Genomic DNA, 19,073 nt, shown 5'->3' with positions numbered 1-19,073 from the left:
AGTTAGAGTCTTTCAACCATATAAATTATTTGATCTTTTTGCTTGTAGACTTGAGGTCCCATCCCCTCCCCATCTCTGAAGTTTAATAGATGCAGTAGGTATATTAGTTAACTATTTTATGTAACAAAATACTTGAAAACAACAGTAAATAACATAATATCCTCAAATGAAGAATTGAGGTGATTCTGGGTAGGGGGTCTCAAAAGGATGTGGTTAAGTGGCTAGCTGGCTCTGGAGTCATCTGAGGGCATGACTTGCTCTGCTTGGAGCACGACTCAAGCATATGCTGGCCAGCTGGTGCTCCATGTCTCAGTCGTTATCCACACAGACCACTCTGTAAAATTTCTAACGATCACTGGTGTCCCCCAGAGTCAGTGACTCAGCAGAGAGAAACATGGAAGCTGTTACATTTTTGTGACCAACCACAGTTCTTTAGTTGTTCAGAAGAGGCTGAGTTGGTCCCTGTTACTTCATCATGGATAGAAGCAGAAGTCTCACAACTTGTTATTTCTTCCATACATAAAATTTTGTTTTTGTTTTTGCTTCAACTTACCTTTCTTCTCCTGGTATTTTAATTAAATATGTATGATTAACATCTATTATGTTACCCGAGGAACATTAATATTTATCCGTCAGTTTGACTAAGGTCAAACTTCAATCTTTTTTTTTTCTTTAAGGCTTTTACTTGAAGACTCAAGGCCTTTCCTTATTACTCTGTTTAAAAGTTGCAGAACCATTGCTTCTTTCTAATGCTTCATTTTTCTATACAACTCATCACCAGTTGACATAGCACTTTAAACATTTGATTTTCTCACTGTAATGTATGTACCACGAGGGCAGATGTAACTCTTGTTTAGTGCTATTTCTTCAGTTCCCAGTACAGCTCAGATTGAATGCTTAATGAATCTTTGCTCTGAATGAATGAAAGACTCAGTGAACACATTAATTACCTTTTCCTGTTTTCTTGTATAGTGCCAGAAAGGCAGTGGATGAGGAAGAGGAAGCAGTTGAAGAACGTCAGAATATGGGAACAATTTGGGTGTCCAACAGAAAACTAACTCCGAGAGAAGCGGCAGTCTTAATAGTGGATGAAGCCAAAATGATTCTGCAGCAGGACTTAGTTGAAATAGGGGTGAAGTGGGATCCCTCTTCCCCGTTAAATGCTGGTACATATTCCCTGACCAGGAGTGAGTCAAAAGACAAGGAACACACATTTGTACTCCAGACTACAGGTTGTCACAAACAATTAATGCCAAAGAACAAAAGTAATATGAGATTTAATGACACTTCTATCAACAATTCACCAAATACAGTGGAAAGCAGCGGGCACACAAGTTCCTTTCATTGTAAGCGCCAGAATAGTAATCAGGAGCATAGGAGTGATTCCATCTTGAGAGGAAGAAAACAGGGTTCTTTGGGCATAAAAAAAGAGAAGTCCAGAACTTTTCTGAATGAGAGAAAAACAAGTACTGGGAAAGTCCTTCAGACCTCATTAGAGAAAACAAAAAAAGCGGCTTTGAATTTCAATTCAGACCAGAAGAACACAAGTTTTCTATGTTGGAAACATAAGAAGAGCCAAAAAGAATCCCAGGACAGTAGTCCTGTGAAAGACTCTGTGATGAAAGGCTCTGTAACTAGTCCTGTTCATGAAAATCGATTTACGTTTGATGAGGAGAATGTGGAATTTAGAAGTCCAGAGCCATTTGTCAAAGACGTATCTTGTGCTGAGGGAAAAAACAACAAAACATCATTCCTATTACAAACAGAGCAATATTGTTTAAGGAACAGAACAATAACTAATGATTCTTTTATGGAGCATTTTTTCACAGGATCCCCAAGACAAAATATGATTTGTCAAGCCACTAGTATTGTTAGTAAAAATGGAAATGGATTGCCTGTCCCTGAGATAGAAAAAATAAATGAAGTGAAAATACAAATTGATTCCAAAAACCAGGCTTTTTCTGTGAAACACTGTGATCCTCATCCAGCGAACCAGTGGCTGGAAAAACAACAGTGTGATAAACGGTCAGACATTTGTGCTACACAGAAAAAAATGACAGAGGAAGAAATGCCCGGTGAGGTAGTCAGTAGCTGTTTGCATAGAAATGCAAATGTTGCTACTATCAAATGTGAAAGTGTAAAGTCTAATAGTGAAGAAAATAAATCCAATCATTTTCAAGCATTGGGAAGTAATATAAGAACCGAGGTGCCTAGTGGAATACTTCAGTCAGCGGAAATATTTGGGAAATCAGGAGGCCAGCATGAAAATTTTGTAAATTCTTCTAGAATGCAAGAAAAAACAGCAGCAAGCAGAAATGAAAATAACCATGCTATCAATTTAGGTTTAGTGCCGTGTGATTTTGAAGATAGTTTATACCTAGATACTCAGTCAGAGAAAATAATTCAACAGATGGCAACTGAAAATGCCAAACAAGGAGCAAAGGACACCAGCCTGACCGCAAGAAATACACAGAAGTCAGATAAGCAGAACTCACTGGCCTCTTTTCATAAAGAGTTTCCTGTCACTTCCAGTGAGCCACATCCCCTAGAAGTGACTAGTCCAGCTCATTCAGACCTTAAGACTCTGGTCACTGAGAAGCAAACCACCAAACATGGGGCCGATAGTCCCGGGAGCCCAGTTTTTAGTTCTCCAGTACTAATAGGGGAAAATGGCCCTTGTTTTAAAGGATATGAAATTTCTGTTACTGACTCTCAATTAAATAGTTTTCTTCAAGGTTATCAAACACCTGTGACTGTGAAGTCAGTCTTACCTGTGGTACCTCCAAAGAGAACTCCCACTGGTATGGAAGGAGACTGCCTGTTAGCTTTTGAAACAAGTTTGAATATGAGTGATAGTTTACTCTTTGACAGTTTCAGTGAAGACTTCCTAGTAAAAGAACAGCCACCTGGACAAGCAAAAAAACTCCTTCCTTCTGAAATAACTTCAAACCATCTCAGTGATTCTCTTTGTCTACAGCAAGAGGATCCTACTAAAACATCAAATATCGAAGAGCATCAAAATATTCAGCAGCAGCAGTTAACTTGTTTCAATAATGAATCTGTTATGTTTTCAGAAATGGATTCTACTCAGTTGCGTGAAGCTATGGACAATGCCGATATAGTTTCTGTCCAAGAGAAACATAATACTGAAGTATCTTTTAGAACATTAGAACTAGGTGGTTTAGTGATTAAAGACAATGGTCGCCTTCAAGGAGAAGTAATTGGTGATCAAGATGAAATGGCTCAAAAGTCCAAATTAACTGAGACAAAGAAAAATAATTCATTCATGTGGTCGGGGAGATCCTTTGATTTAAGTCCAGGATTGCAACAGATTTTAGATAAAGTGTCCAGTCCACTAGAAAATGAAAAACTACAATTAACGACTGTAAACTTACCTAGTTTGAAAGGAAAAAGTATTGAGTTAAATGACAGACGGGAAATGATTTCAAATTCAGAGACATGTCATCTACATGGCATGTCATTCTCCTGTAATAATGAAATAAAATGCAAGATGGATGCACTAGAGAACAAGGCCAGTCATGGTGAAACCCCATCACTCTTGCCTTGTAAAGAAAACTGTGTGTTAGATGCTAATGGTCTCATTCCTCCTACACCTATTCCATCATCTGCTTCTAAGCTGGTATTTCAAGAGATTCTTGGAACTTCTGTAAAACCTTGCACTAGAAATATTTTACACCTTGGTGAAGGTTGTTCATTTGGCTCACCTTCAGGTGTGAAAACCCATGGCTTAAGTCCAGAGAGCAGGAATGGTTTCCAAGATGACAGTCCTGCTGGAGACACCAGGTTTTCACTCCAGTTGTTGGAGGATGGCTTGCAGTTAACTCCAGTCTCATGCAGTTCAGCAGGTTTGGCGATCATTGATGTAGCAAGTAACCAGACTCTCTTTCAGACATTTGTTAAAGAGTGGCAGTACAAAAAACGGTTTTCCATCTCACTGGCCTGTGAAAAGATAAAAAGTTTGACCTCCTCTAAAACTGTTACTATTGGTGGAAGATTTAAACAAGGTAAAAGTTCTTTAGAATTTTTTGATATTAATCTGTAAACTAGTGGACTGACATGAGATTTTACTGTTTTAGTATTAAACATTAGATACAATGCTATTCAAAAACAGCTTTTTATTTGGTCTAGCTAGATTCCTAATTATTCTCCAGTATGAGGTATATGTGATATAAACTATATTAGTTGGAATACAAATTTATGAAAATTAAGATAATTTTGAATATCATCCGGCATTTCTATTAAGCTTATATATTGTTCTAATGTGACATATAATTGTTAATTATTATGAATTATTTCCTATTAGGTTATAATATCATTACTTACTTTCATAACCACAAAAAATACATAGCAGATCATTTTGCTTCCAAATGTGCACTAACTACATTGTTGAAGATTTATCTGAAGTAGAACTTAGACCTCTAGTGATGATCATGTATTCACGCTGACCTATTAACTCCAGAGTCTAACAAAGCTCTCCCAGCTTGTGCAGGTTGGCCCTTTTGGCAAATACTGCCATGTTATTCTGGTCTAACTGCATGAAACCTGGGTTTTGAGTTGTGGGGAGCAGCCTTAGTAAGCTTCATCAAACCATTGTGGAAATTGATTTAACTTAAAATCTCTGTATGAATGAGTATTTTTATAAAATTGTAAGTATTTGATCTTCAATTCATGGAATATACCAGTTAATAAGGTATAACTTTTAAGGTCAAATAGCATTTTCCATTTTTTACCCATCACATAATACTGAGCACATTATGTATAAAACCATGGTTTACTAGAAACTACAGGAACGAAAACATTGATTTAAATTTAACAAATGTGTATTGAGTTCTTACATGCCAGTTATTTTTTGGGTAGTAAGGATATATTTCTAAGTGAAACAAATTGGTTATTGACTTTTGTAAAAATGAGGATTTATTATTTTAGATAAAAATGTTGACTCTAGATATTAAAATCATAGTTATATTCTTATATGATTAAAATCATAGTCATAGTTCTTCATTAAGGTGTAGGACTCAGTTTCTTATTTCTTAAGAATTGCTGTATATGCTACTATGTTTTTATGGTGTGCTAGTCCTCTTTCTTTTTCTCTCTGTCTTTTTTTTTTTTTTTTGAGCCGAGGTCTTACTATGTAGTTCATGCTGTCTTAAGTTTACTGTGTGGCCCAGACTGGCCTTGAACTCACAGCAGTCTTGTGGCCTCTGCCTCTCAAGTGTGGTTTACAAGTGTGTACACAGTAAACCTGTCCTCTTTATTTTTGTTTGAATTGTAGAAACTTATAGTACAGCTCTTTTCATTTAGTTGGTAATCATTCCATCATTATTATAGATCTACTTTAAGAAATCTTTAGATTTTTTATGACAGGTATCTTAATTGATGGGAAGCCCAGAAATACCTTATATATATCAAACAACTATCTTAATAATGCATATTTCAATCTGCAAGATGTGCCTATCAAGTAGTTGTTTAAAAATCATTATTTTAACAATTCTTTTAATGTCTTAAGAATTCTTTACCACTTTTGGTTCACTTAGCTCACTTACCTCAGGAAACCCTGGTTAGCGATGATAGATTTCCTGTTCAAGGCTCGGATGACATACTAGTGGTTGGACTGGCAATATGCTGGGGTGGAAGAGATGCATATTATATTTCACTGCAGAAGGAGCAGAAGCATTCTGGTAAGTAATCAGAATTTGGACAAATCACAATGTAATTCATGAAACATTTATTAGGATAATTCTGTTCATTGAGGATAATACCCTGATACAATGCAGCATAGCACTTAGTGTGTATATTCATTGTCAGGTCTTGAATCCAGCAACTTGCACCTGCTAGGCAAGTGCTCTACCACTTAGCTGTATCCTAGACTGGTTTACGAAATGCTTCCTTTCACTTCCTTTTCCTGTCACATATCCAGCGATTAGCAGTGGATCAACAGTTATTTCTTTTCAGTCTTTTTCCTCCCTTTGATTGCATCTGGATCTCATCCAGAGACAGTGTTGCTGAATCACATAGCCTTTGTAGAAGTTTCTGGAGTTGAAAGCATAAGATCTGGAAATACTTTGTAATCTGATTATGGCTGGTTGACACTCAGTTTGCTTGGTTTTGTACAGGAGCAAAATTAATAAGGCTTTCAGGAGCAAAATTAGTAAGGTTTTCATGTGTCTGTTCCTTAGTAAGGATGAAGTGTTTTCAGTTGTTTGTTAAGAAAGTTTGTTGGGCTTGGTAGTTGCTTGATCTACTTTTATTTTTGATATAACATTGTAACATCTCCTTTGAAAATTCACTTCAGTGCCAAGCCTGGTAGCACAGGCCTGTAATGCCAGAACTAGCAAGGCTGACTCATCAGAATCACTGTGAGTTTAAGGCTTGCCTGAATTACATAGTGAATATGAAGCTAGCCTAAACTATATAGAGAAACTCTGTCTCAAAACAATAATAATATAAAATTAACTTCAAAATACCTGTCTTTAACGTCTCTTTCTGAGAAACATAATTTTATTTTTGAAGTCTTGATAGTTTAGAATTTTCTCCCATGTAATTAAATAGAACATCATAAAACTTGTAGCCCCCCTCCAAAAAAAAAAAAAAAAAAACTTGTAGCCCAAACCTAGTGTTTTGATTACGAAGTACTTCATCAAGATAGTCAATATGACTGGGACAAGGTTATGCTGAATTAGTGGTCAGTTAGCATTGGATCCTTAACCTCTGAGCGCGCGCGCGAGTGTGTGTGTGTGTGTGTGTGTGTGTGTGTGTATCTTACAATTGCCACTTCAAATGAATCATGTGATTTTTGCATTAAGATTTTTTTTGTCCCAAGAAATTAGTGCCAGTTTGGCCCCACCTTCTCTGGATCCAGCCCTGACTGTGAGAGAAAGGATGTGGCACCTTCGATCCTGCTTGCAAAAGGAATCTGATAAGGACCGTTCCGTTATCATGTATGATTTCATCCAGAGCTATAAAATTCTTCTTCAGTCTTGTGGCATCTCCCTGGAGCAAAATTATGAAGACCCTAAGGTTCTATGTCTTGCTTAATTTTTATAAACTTAAACATTGTTAGGTTTTAGGTTAATTCTTAAGTTACTTGGTATTTAGTTAGCTTAAATAATGCAATTTAAATTGTTTAGAGAAGTCATGCCTTATCGAGTAATCTCATCCACCCACAATGCAATATTATGTACCAAATATCTCTGTGTAGATAAAAACAGAGTTATCACAAATTTGAAGCCCTAAGGTTCATGTCTTCCCTTAGACTTTTTAAAAATCAATTTTGGCCATAAATTATAATTTTTTACCCCTTACTACATTAGACAACCATTCAATTTAGGTCTATGATAGGATTTTCCAAATAACTATGAAAATGGAGGCAGAAAATAGGAAAGGTACATGATTATAAGATGTCAAAAGGGTTATGTTAGGGGACACAGAGCACATTATGGTAGTAGTCACTGAGAATGTCCCTGTGTCTCAGCAAAGTATGATATACTCAGTTTTAATTCTGAATTAACAAAAGTAGGGGGAATGTTACATAATATACAATTGACTCTATAATGCATTTCAGAAGACATTTATTTATAATATAATCTTTAATGATACATCTTCTCCATCTTTTGGCATTGGAAATATTAGAAATATAGTTACTTTAGAATTGAAAAATTACAGTTTGATAGTTGTTACCAGCACTGTATAGTCAATAGCATGATCTTTTGGTTGGGTTTTTGCTTCCTTTTCTTTCTTTTTGTGACACTGGTCTAAACCTACCGTCTTATGCAGGCTAGGCAATGTGCTCAGCCATGATGTTTTTTCTTTTCTTTTCTGTTCTGTTCTTTCTTTTTTCCTTTCTTTCACAAAGGTTTCAAACTGTCTTCTATATATAAAAGAGTATCACTTAATTTTGGAATATAAAACAAGAATTTCTATATGAGCCTCTCATTAAAACTATAGTAACATCCTAGATTTATATAGCATCTTCTTTTCAAACTACTTGAAATATATCATATTTGGTTTTATTAATCACACTTTTGGTAAAAGATTATTTATTTTTAATGTCTCATTCTTATAATTAGCTGACATTCACATGAGACTCTCATTCAAAACACCACATAACACTTCCTAATTAGGCTACAGAAGAAGCAACTGAGTCATATAGTAATTTTTCAGAAGTATTAGCAAATCTTAGATTTCTGCTTTACAAATCTAGTTCATGGTCTGTTGTATCTAGTATTAGAAGCTACAAGTCCCTGGGCCAGGGATTTAGTTCAGTGGCATAAGCGCCTGCCTGGCATACGCAAGGTTGTGAGTTCAATTCCCGGTACAAAAAAAAAAAAAAAAACTAGCAAGAAGTTACAAGTCAGCTGAAAATAGCAATCAGGCGACCAGTTACACAGTCCTTGTAACAGACTCCTATCCAGAAGAGAACATACAGAGACTTTGTGAAAACCTGGATATGGACTTTTAATGGTAAAACATTTATGCTTCACTTCCGCTGTTGAAAGAGCTATATAAACCTAAAACCAAAAATGCTCATCGTTATTATAGTTGCTAGGCCAAATCAGCCTACTCCTCATCTTTATTTTCAGACATATGGTTTCAGTTGGAGTCATTTGGTTTTTAAGCTTTCAGAAGTGGGGTATCGAGGAGCATTTCAGTGATGGAAAAATAAAGTCCACTGCTGTTATTGGTACTAATGTCCTGTTATTATTATGCTTTCCTTCTCTTTTCCTGGGAAAATCATTGAATAAATGTTAAGTAAAAATGAGTGATATAAATGAATTTTTACACAAAATCCTTAGAACACATCAAGAAAATATCCTGATTGCTGTCCCATTCAGGTAGCATGCTGGTTATTAGATCCAGATTCCACAGAGCCAACACTTCACAGTATGGTCACGAGCTACCTTCCTCAAGAGCTCCCCCTCCTAGAGGGCCTGGAGACTGGACCTGGAATTCAAAGCCTGGGGCTGCATGTGAGCACTGAGCATTCTGGGCGATATAGAGCATCTGTAGAGTCCATTCTTGTCTTCAACTGTATGAACCAACTCAACTCTTTGCTGCAGAAGGAAAATCTTCAAGGTAAAAGCCAGCAGATAGAAATTCTTAGTTACAGATACGAGAATAGTTACCCATTTTATGTAAACCATACCTTTGGATTGTCTAGTGTAATAGTCAACAAATTTTTCTCTGTAAAAGGCCAGAGAGTACTTATTTCTGACTTGTGGGCCAGTCTGTCTGTATCAGATTCTCCACTCTGACGTTGTGGCACCAGAACAGCCATAGACAATACCAAAATAAGTGATTGTGACTGTCTTTCAATAACTTATTTAGAAAAACATGCTCCTCAAAAGCACTTTCTTTCTGCAAAGTTAAAAATGTGTGATGAGGATATTTTTAAATGTGTTCTCATACAATGTGAATGTTTTCTTAATTATAAAATCCATAGATTTGAAGTACATTGAGAAAAATATTTCTGCAGAGAATGGGGGAAGCTATAAAATTTTGTTTGGAAATAATTGTTTTAGAATTTGCTTGTTCATTGTAATGAATCTCTAGATTATTTTCTGTTTTCACACGCTTGCCTTGTGGGTAGTGATGTTCTGTAAGCTGACATTCTAGAGAGCTATGTTTTGTTTGGGTGTGAATACATGTTAATAATGTATCTTTGTTTAATATATCCCAGGACAAAATATCTCTTTATGGATCAGTTAGTACTACCATTTGAACAAGCATGAGAAAAATTTTTAAGTATGGAGTCAGTCTATTCTCTTCTTTTTAAAGGATATCAGCTGTATATATTTGTGTTAATTGTTTTTTCATGTTTATTATTATCAGTCCACATACAGACCTATTATTATGAATACCTGTTAACCCTCATTAAGCTGTACTTTGTCTTCTTTTTCTTTTCTTATATATTCCAAGTTTTATATCATTGTTTGTTTTTATAAATTTAAAAACTTTTATGTCAAAGAATTTTAGCATATATGTTGTTTTTTATAATATGTATTATAATATTACTGTTATATATGATTGCTGTATTAATTTTATTGTTGCTATTTAAAATTTTATTGGTGCATGTTTGCAGGATAAATTTTGCTTATTTTTAAAAATTTTTTTCAACTTTATTATACTTTTTTGACAATGTTTAGCCCAAGATATGTTATAGTTTTTTTTGTTTGTTTTATTGTCTATTTGTTTGTTTTGAAACAGGGTTTCCCTATTTAGCTCAGGCTGGCCTTAAAGTCATTGTGTCATTTAGGCTTCATGAAATTCATTGTGATCCTCCTGCCTCAGCCTCCCAAATGCTAGGATTACAGGTATGAATGCCACCATGCCCAGGTAGCTTTTTATTTTTTTTTAACTTTTTTTTTGAGACAGGATCTTGCTATGTAGTTTAGGCTGGCCTTGAACTCACTATGTAGTCCAGATTGACATTGAACTCATGGCAATCCTCCTTCCAAGTATTCCAAGTATTGAGATTACAGGTGCGAGCCACCATGCTTGGCTTTAAACTTTTTAAAATTTTATTAGTCCATGTTTGCAGTACTTGCAGTTTACAGCCATCTTTGGGGATGGATCCATGTGTATACTATAGCTTATTTCTTTTAATCCCTTTATCCTTCTTTAGTACCTCCCTCTCTTCTCCTCTAATTTCTTTTTCTTTTTTATCAGTACTGGGTATCGAACTCATGACTGCCTGCTTGCAAGGTAGGCACTTATGCCACTGAGCTAAATCCCCAGCCCCTTCCTCTAATTTCTTTATCCTGATATTCATTCTCATTTTTTTTCTCTCTCTCTTTTTGAGACAGGGTTTCGCCATGCAGTTAAGGCTAGTCTTCAACTCATTTTGCAGCCCTGGCTGGCCTCAAACTCATAGTGATTCTCCTGTCTCAGCCTCCTGAGTTCTGGGATAATAAGAATGCACCAACACACTTGGCTTCATTCTTGTTGATATGATTAATCTTAGCTGATATTTTGGGTATAATTTTTACATTCATTGAAGTATTAGGTTCCTGTATATGCCATATCTTTATGGCACTTTTTGCCTTGTTTCCTTGGACTAGTTCCCTATTGCTATAGATCTATTCCTGTGTCCCCTTTATTCATCCTTATTATTCTCTTTGTTTGTACTTTGCCTTACTCAGGAGATACCATGTGATATTTAAGCTTGTGTGTTTCATTTTTTTCACTCAACGTTATATTTTTCAGATATATCCATTTTCCTACATAGGTCTCAAATTTGTCCTTCTTTATAATTGAGTTGTATTCATATATATATATATATGAATACATATATATATATAAAATCATATATATATATATATATATATATATATATATATAATCACATTTTCTTTATCCAGTCATCTGTTGATGGGTATGCAGGCTGCTTCTAGGATTTAGTTATTACAAATTGTTGCACAATGTTGGTGTGTATGTATTGCTACAGTATGATGTCTTAAACTCCTTGGGGAATATACTTCAAAGGAGGATAGCAGGGTCATATGGAATTTCCAATTTCAGCTCTTCGAGAAATCTTCATACTGATTTCCATCATATTTACACTAGTTACATTCCCATTAACAATGAAAGAGGTTTCTTCTTTCATCATAAGCATTCCAGTATTTGTTATTTTTGATTTCTTAATGATGATTATTTTTTCCAAAGTAAGATGGAATCTTAGCACTGTTTTAGTTTGCATTTCTTTAATGGCCAGAGATGACCATTTATATTTCATCCTCTGTAAGTGTCTGTTCATTTCTCTTGCCTATTTCTTGACTGGGTCTTTAATTTCAGGTATATTTATTTTTTAAGTTCTTTATACATTATAAATATTTGTCCTCCATCTGAGGAGTGGCTGGCAAATATTTTTTCCATTCTCTACTTTGTTGCTCAAATTCGCTTTTGTTGTTCTGGGTCTCATCTGATTCCATATGAATGTTAGGACTGTTTTTTCTAGTTCTGTGTCTTAGTTATTTTTCTCATTGCTGAGGCAGAATACTCAAAGCAGGAAAGACGTATTTAGCTCACAGTTTGTGGTAGTATCAATGCATAATTGCCTGGGCCCAAGGCAGGGTGACACATTGCAGAGGAGCAACTATTTGTGGCGGCAGAAGATAGCAAAAGCAAGTGAAAGAGGAGAGGAGGAGAAATGAGCCTCTTTCTCTTACCCACCTGTGGTGGGTGTGGTACTTATATCCAGCATTGGACTGTGAAACAGTCACAAACTAGATTCATATACCTCTGAAAAGCTCACCTCCCATGACTGCATTAGGCTTCAGGAGGATATCTAGACACAAAACATAACATTCTTCGTTTGGCCTCACAAAGACTCTTGTACATTCCTTTATGCAAAAGACATTTATTTAGTCTATCTCTAAGAGTTGCCAGAGTCCTAACAGTTTCAACATTGCTGAAAATTCCAAGTCCCAAGTCTCTTCTGAGATGTAAGGCAAACTCTCAGTTGTGAGTCCTTATACAAAGCAAGTTAAACACTTTCAACATTTGGTGGCACAAGGTAGAGACTTCCATTCCAGAAATTACATACAGGGGGATACAAAGGAATGGAATCAAAGTAATTCCAAAGTCCAGCAGGGCAAACACTAAGTCCTGTAGTTCCATGGGTAGCATCCAAGGCAATTTGTGGCAAAATGTGAACTTTATATGGCTTGGGTGGCTCTGCCCCTATGGCACTTCCAGTGGTTGTAGCTCCCATGGCTTCTCTCTTGGGCCCGTTCTACTTCCTCCTTAGAGTTTTTCTCAGATCAGCCACATTCTTGGCTTCTGTAAACTTCTGGGGTCTTCACAGCACCTTTGGCTTCACACTCACAGCTTCACATGCTGCCCTCTCAGGGACATACTGCCTGGCCTCTCAGTCCTTCTAAAGTCTAGGTGAAAACCTTCTGGACCCCAAAACTCTTCCACCTGCATGTACCTAAAACCGGCACTACATAGATGCTATAAAGGTTTGCTACGAGTCAGAGCATTAGCCAGGCTTCTCTCTTGACTGTTCCCAGGATATCTGGGCACTCTCAATCCAATTCTGAGGCCCAAATTCTCTAGGCTACCATCATTTTGGATCTTTCACTTTTCCAATTTTGAGATTACAAAGGGTGAAGTCCTTCTTCATTGTCGTTGTCGCCTTCTTCTTCTTCTTTGTACATTTATTTTATTTTTTAAAGAAAAAACAGAAATGATACAGAATTTCAAAAAAGAATAAAGCACTCTTCCTCCTCCCACAGTGGACCTAGGGGTTGGAGGAAACTTTTGTCCTTGATCCTCCTTCCTCCACGGAGTCCTGCTGCTGCTTGTGATACTCCCAGGGTATCTTTTCTATTCTCCTGTTCCTTCTCAGCAAGCAAGATCTCCTCTACTCCCTTCTTTGCAGTCCACAATTTTACCAGAGCTGTCCTTTCTGGCTAAACTCATAACACTTTAAGTCATTCTGCTAGGCTCTTTGTTCTTGATTTTCAACATTGACTGGCTAACTCCAACCTTAACATTAGGCTGCCTTAAAATTGCTTCTCTAAGATTAATTATTCTGCTACCTTTAATCTCAGTCTAAAGTTAAAAGTCTCTGAACACAAGCAAAATGCAGGCAAACTTTCTGCTAAGCCATAACGCACATCATCTGGAGCCTAACAATCAATGTAGTCCTCCTCAGCAGAAACCTTCTCAGCCTGGTCTTTACTGGCAGGATTTCTGTCAGCCTTCTGGTCTTCAGAGCTCTGATAAGAATTTCCCATACCATACAGCCTAAGGGATTCCAGCTCTACTTTTTCAGGTAGCATCCCTGAACCTTTCCTAACTCTTTATTTTCCCACAAACCAGTTCCAAAGGCTTCTGAACCACATAGTCAGGTAATGTCACAGAAATGATCCCTCTTCTTGGTACCAAATTCCATCTTAGTTACTTTTCTTATTACTGAGACAAAATACCCAACACCTAAAGTTAAAGCAAGAAAGCTTTGTTTAGCTCAGTTTGTGGAGGTTTCAGTCTGTAATCGGCTGGGTGTAGGGTGGCACATGGCAGAGGAGCAACCATTTATGGCAATAGAAGATAATAAGAGAAACACGCCAAAGTGAAACAGGAGGGCAAGTCTCTTTCTTTCCCTTATATTGTATGTGGGCTGCCATGCCCATATCCTTAATCCTAGCATTGGACCATGAATTAGTCACAAACTCTAGGTTCAGCTACCTCTGAAAAGCCCACCCTCCATGACTGCATGAAACTTTGGGAGGACATCTAGACACAAACCATAACGTTCTGTAAAGTATGCTGTTGGTATTTTGAATGAGACTCCATTGAATCTATATGATGGTTTTTGTAGTATGGCCATTTTGACTATATTGGTTCTGCCTATCCAGAACTGGGGACATCATTCTGTTTTCTGATACTCTCTTCAATATGATTTTTTTTTTCCAGAGAACTGTAGTTTTCTTTGTAGGGGTTTTCACTTCTTTGGGTTGGTTAATTCCTAGTTATTTCACTTTTCTGGAAGCTATTGTGAATGGCAGTATTTTCATAATTTCCTTCTCATCAAGTTCATTCTTGGTGTACACAAATGCTACTGATTTGTGTGTGTTGATCTTGTATCATGCTACACTGCTAAAGTTGGTTATTTTAACAGTTTCTTGGTGGAGTTCTTTAGATCTTCTATGTAAAGTATCATGTCATCTATGAATAATGATAACTTGAGTTCTTTTCATGTATGTATCCATTTTATTTCTTTCTCTTGCCTAATTTCTTTGGCTAATATTTCAAGTAATGTATTAAATGTAAGTGGTGATAATGAACATCCTTGTCTTGTTTCTGATTTTAGGAGGAATGCTCTTAGTTTTTACCCATTTAGTGTGATGTTGGCTGTTGATTTTATGTACATAGGTTTTATCATATTCACATTCTGTACATGTTTTCTATAGGATTTTTAGTATGAAGAGGTGTTGGATTTTGTGGAAATTCTTTTCTGCATCTATTCATGTGATTGTATGGTTTTGATCTTGCCTGTCTTTATGTGACTTATTTATTGATTTATTATATTGAACCCTTTATCTTTGGGATGAAATGTACTTGATCATGATGTGTGATCTTACTGGTGATGTGCTGCATTTTATTTGCTAATATCTTATGAAGGATTTTTGCATCTGTGTTCATTAAGGAGGCTGGTCTATAGGTTTCTTTTTTAGATGAGTCTTTACCTAAGTCTTTTGGGATCAGGTTCATGCTGGCTTTCATAAGTGAATTTGACTACACTCCATCCCTTTCAATTTCTTGAAGAGCTTGTAGAGTGTTATTGATATAACATCTTTAAAGGTTTTGTAGAATTCAGTGATAAATCTACCAGGTCCTGGAAATGTTTTTTCTTTTTGTAGATGCGTATTACTATGTCAATTTCATTTCTTGTTAGTGGATCATGAAGCATATAACACATTTTTGGGTTAGTTTTTGATAGTTTGTATGCATCTAGGAATCTGTCCATTTCTTCAAAATTTTATAACTGTTTTGTAATATAATTTTTCAAAATTATATTTTGGATTTTGATACTGTCTGTTGTGATTTCACCTTTTTCATTTCTAATTGCATTTATGTGAGTCTTTTGTCTCTTACTCTTGGTAAGTCTGGTGAAGGGCTTGTCTATTTTATTTATTCTTTTAAAGAACCAGCTGGTTGATTCATTTTTCTTTTTACTTTTTTTAGTTTCAATTTCATCGATTTCTACTCTTATCTTTATAATTTCCCTCCTTAATTTTGGTTTGGGGCTGGTTTGTTGTTATTTCTCGAATGTCTTAAGATTTTGCATATGTTTATATGTACTTGCTGTGTTTTCCTAATAACAGCATTGACTGTGATTTATTTTCCTCTTAGAACTGCTTTAATGGTGTCTTAGAGGTTTTAGTGAGTTGTACAGTCATTATGATTACTCCTAGAAATTTTATAATTTCTTCTTTGACTTCCTCTTGACCCACTGATTTTTGTTAATTGTCCATACATTTTTAATGAAATATTTTCTGTTGTTGACTTCTATTTTTATTGCACAATGGTCTGATAGTATGCATAAGGTAATTTCAGTTCCTTTATAATTACTTGAGCAGGTGTTGTGGACTAGCATGTGATCTATCTTGGACAAAGTACCATGTACTACTGCAAGGGATGTGTAGTCTGTTATAGAGGTGAAGAATATTTTGTACATATTTATTAAGTACGTATGTTGAAGGTTGTGGTTCAGTGCTAACATTTCTTTTTGTTTGTTTGTTTAATTGATCTATCTCTTTGGAAAAGCAGGGTGTTAAATTCCCCTACTATGTTTGTATTAGTGGTTATTTGATTTTTTTTTTGAGACAGGGTTTTGCTGTGTAGTTGAAACTGACCTGGTTAGCATATCCAGTTTTTACCTATTTACCTGAAATTAACTGTGAGCCTATTGATTGAAGTTGCTCTGAATTCCTGCTTCATCTCTTCTTACATCTAGTTTCTTCAAACCTTCTCTAAACTTTTTGTAGAGTTCCACTACTTGGTATTTGCTTTCCCCTCTTTTTGTGGCCCCTTACTCTGCTTTGGGATAGTTGAAAGAATTTGGTAGTCTTCTGTTGTTGCTTTGTCTCCCCATGCTCCTCTATGTGTTGTAGATTTTTTTTCTATCTATCTGTCTGTCTATCTATCTATCTATCTATCTATCTATCTATCTATCTATCTGTCTGTCTCCTTTTTCCTCTCTTCTTTTTGGGAGGGTACTGAAGATTGAGGACTAGAGAACCAAGGAGAGTTTGTGGCTTATGTGGAGATTTTAAGTAGGATCTTGCCTCCCCATAAATGTCAGCTTTATAAGTTCAGTGCTAGTGTTTATACCTTCTCTTTTTTATTTATGTGAATTGGACTCTGTCGTTTATATCCTTAACCCTCAACCCAACCTCCCTATAAGATATCTGATGGGAACACAGATTGAATATGTGATTCACATATAGCTTCTTTGCTAGAGAGTTTTGAATGCTCACACCCCAATATCTCCTCTGATCCTGCCACTGTGGTACTGAACCTACCTCAGACTCAGGACTTCTTTCAATGAGGTTGCAGGCATTCTTCCTGATTGTGATCCAGTCCAAATTCTTGGATTAGGAACTCTTGCTATTCCTTTCCTTTGGTGTGATAGAGGACTTGGCAAACAGATTCACTGGCACGAAATCATCTACTGAATCAGGAATATTCCTGTGCAATCAAATCACCTACAGTACTAGCAGGTTAATCGGTTGTAGTGGTATTTATCAGGGCAAGATGAGAACATATTATGAGACCCAATTTAGATCTCCCTTTATCGTAGAGAAGAATTGTTTGGTTGTGTTGTAAGCATAACTGCCCGAGTACAGACCCACAGCAATTATACATGAAATTCTGTAGCTATATCACCTCTAGTGGTAAAAATAAAAAGGAAAGAATTCAAAAGTAATTTTATATAATCAATTATTTAAAGCCCAGGGTTCTGGAGACTAGATAATGCTAAAATGCTAGAGATGGGTAAAAGAAAGAAGAAAAAAATCTTGTTTTGTTTTATCATTTAAATCTTCTACTATGTGGCATTGGAAGGAAGAAATAAGAGGGAGGTGAGGATCCTAATTGTGGGGGAGGTACGTTATATGTTTAGATGGGGATAGCAGGGAAAAGTGGTCCAAAATTGGCAGTGAAAATGCAGATGTGAAGTGATTCTATGATTCATGTAAAGATTAGAGAAAAAATTAAAGAGAGGCAAATGAAAGAAAAACAAGAAAGGATAAGAAACAGGAGAAAGAAGTCAGTTTAAAGACATGGGTAAACATGGAAGGAATAAGCACAAGGAGAGTTCCTTTACTCTATAAATAGAAGCAAAAGACAAGAGGAAGTGAAGCACAAATGCATGCACACACATGCAGGCATAAGAGAAAAAAGAAAAATAAAGGAATAAAAATGGGGAGAGGAGGAAGTGAACAGAAGGAGGTAGTCAGCAAAAAACAAAACAAAACAAAACAAAACTTTCTTAAAATGGAAGTTTTCTACCATTTTAGGAATAAGGAACAGAGCTCAAACAACACGTGTCTCTGCTCCTGCTGGGAATGTAAGGTGGCAGTCAAGGAGTGGAATAGTTACACAAGTTCAGATAAGTGAGATGTGTCGTGCTGGCTGTTGTCCTTCCCCAAGAAAACCGCCTCGCCGTGAGAAAGCTTCTTGTCCATGCTGCTTTTCTTCTCTTTTTTTCTCCTACACTGTTATGTGTTCTAAATGAGAGTTCTTGGCCTCGGTGCTACTCCTGGACTCTAACTCCAAGTGCTCTTGGGTGAATCCCCTCTGAACTCTGGATGACTGAACCAAGCTTATCTCCAAGTAGCCATTCATTTTCTACACTGCCAGGGTTACACTCCGTGACAGGTCCCTACTTTCTTCCACAATGTGTTCTGTTCCTTCTGTATCATTTAATTATTTTTTTGTTTTTTCCACTCTTGCCAGTTTCCTCCTGGTTCCCGAGTAACACCCTCTCACTTTGATTCCTCTGCAAGCTCCTGTTTTATATAATTATTCTATAGAAGTATTCTTATATGTGTACATGTCTCCTGTATGTCTGAACAAGTTTCTCTGAGTGTGGCATTGCTCTTTCATGGCATAGGAATAGTCCCCATGTCAAGATTGTGCTAACCTTTGATCTGGTATGACTTTGTAACTGTTTTCTAAATAGCAAAGTAACCGGGATATAGCTCAGTGGCACAGTGCCTGCCTGTTAAACATGAGGTTGAGTTTGATCCTCAGTACCAAAAAATAAAAACAAAAACTATAAATAAAATCAATATACCAAGTACCAAAGTATAATAATGATGTACAAATCATATTGTCTCAGCTTTCCAATTCATTGGAATAAGTATAATTAAGTATAATTTTTGCTGGCTTTGTTTTTAGTAACACAATTATTCCAGTTTCATGAAATGATATGAATAAGCAGAATGTAAGCAGTTTTATTCTGTAGTTTATCTTTCATTGAGATTACAGACACTGATTTTTTTTTTTAATCGGTACTGGGGATCAGACTCTCGACCATGCGC

General features: G+C 36.2%; 1 protein-coding gene across 2 annotated transcripts in view; it reads left to right on the top strand.

Annotated features, from left to right (window-relative positions):
- Positions 1–19,073, top strand: part of Polq (DNA polymerase theta) — a 147,428-nt gene that overhangs the window by 58,157 nt on the left and 70,198 nt on the right. For both annotated transcript variants that reach the window (XM_023564894.2, XM_063225057.1), the window contains exons 16-19: positions 973–4,025; positions 5,556–5,699; positions 6,842–7,038; positions 8,853–9,093. In XM_023564894.2, coding sequence (XP_023420662.1) covers positions 973–4,025; positions 5,556–5,699; positions 6,842–7,038; positions 8,853–9,093 — 3,635 coding nt within the window. The remainder of the gene's footprint in view (positions 1–972; positions 4,026–5,555; positions 5,700–6,841; positions 7,039–8,852; positions 9,094–19,073) is intronic.

This window comes from Cavia porcellus, unplaced genomic scaffold (genome assembly GCF_034190915.1).
Source record: "Cavia porcellus strain 051 isolate PalLab524CR breed Dunkin Hartley unplaced genomic scaffold, mCavPor4.1 scaffold_15, whole genome shotgun sequence".
NCBI classification, from domain to species: domain Eukaryota; kingdom Metazoa; phylum Chordata; class Mammalia; order Rodentia; family Caviidae; genus Cavia; species Cavia porcellus.
The sequence above is the reverse complement of the archived record's forward strand: the minus strand, read 5'-3'. Positions and strand labels throughout refer to the sequence as shown.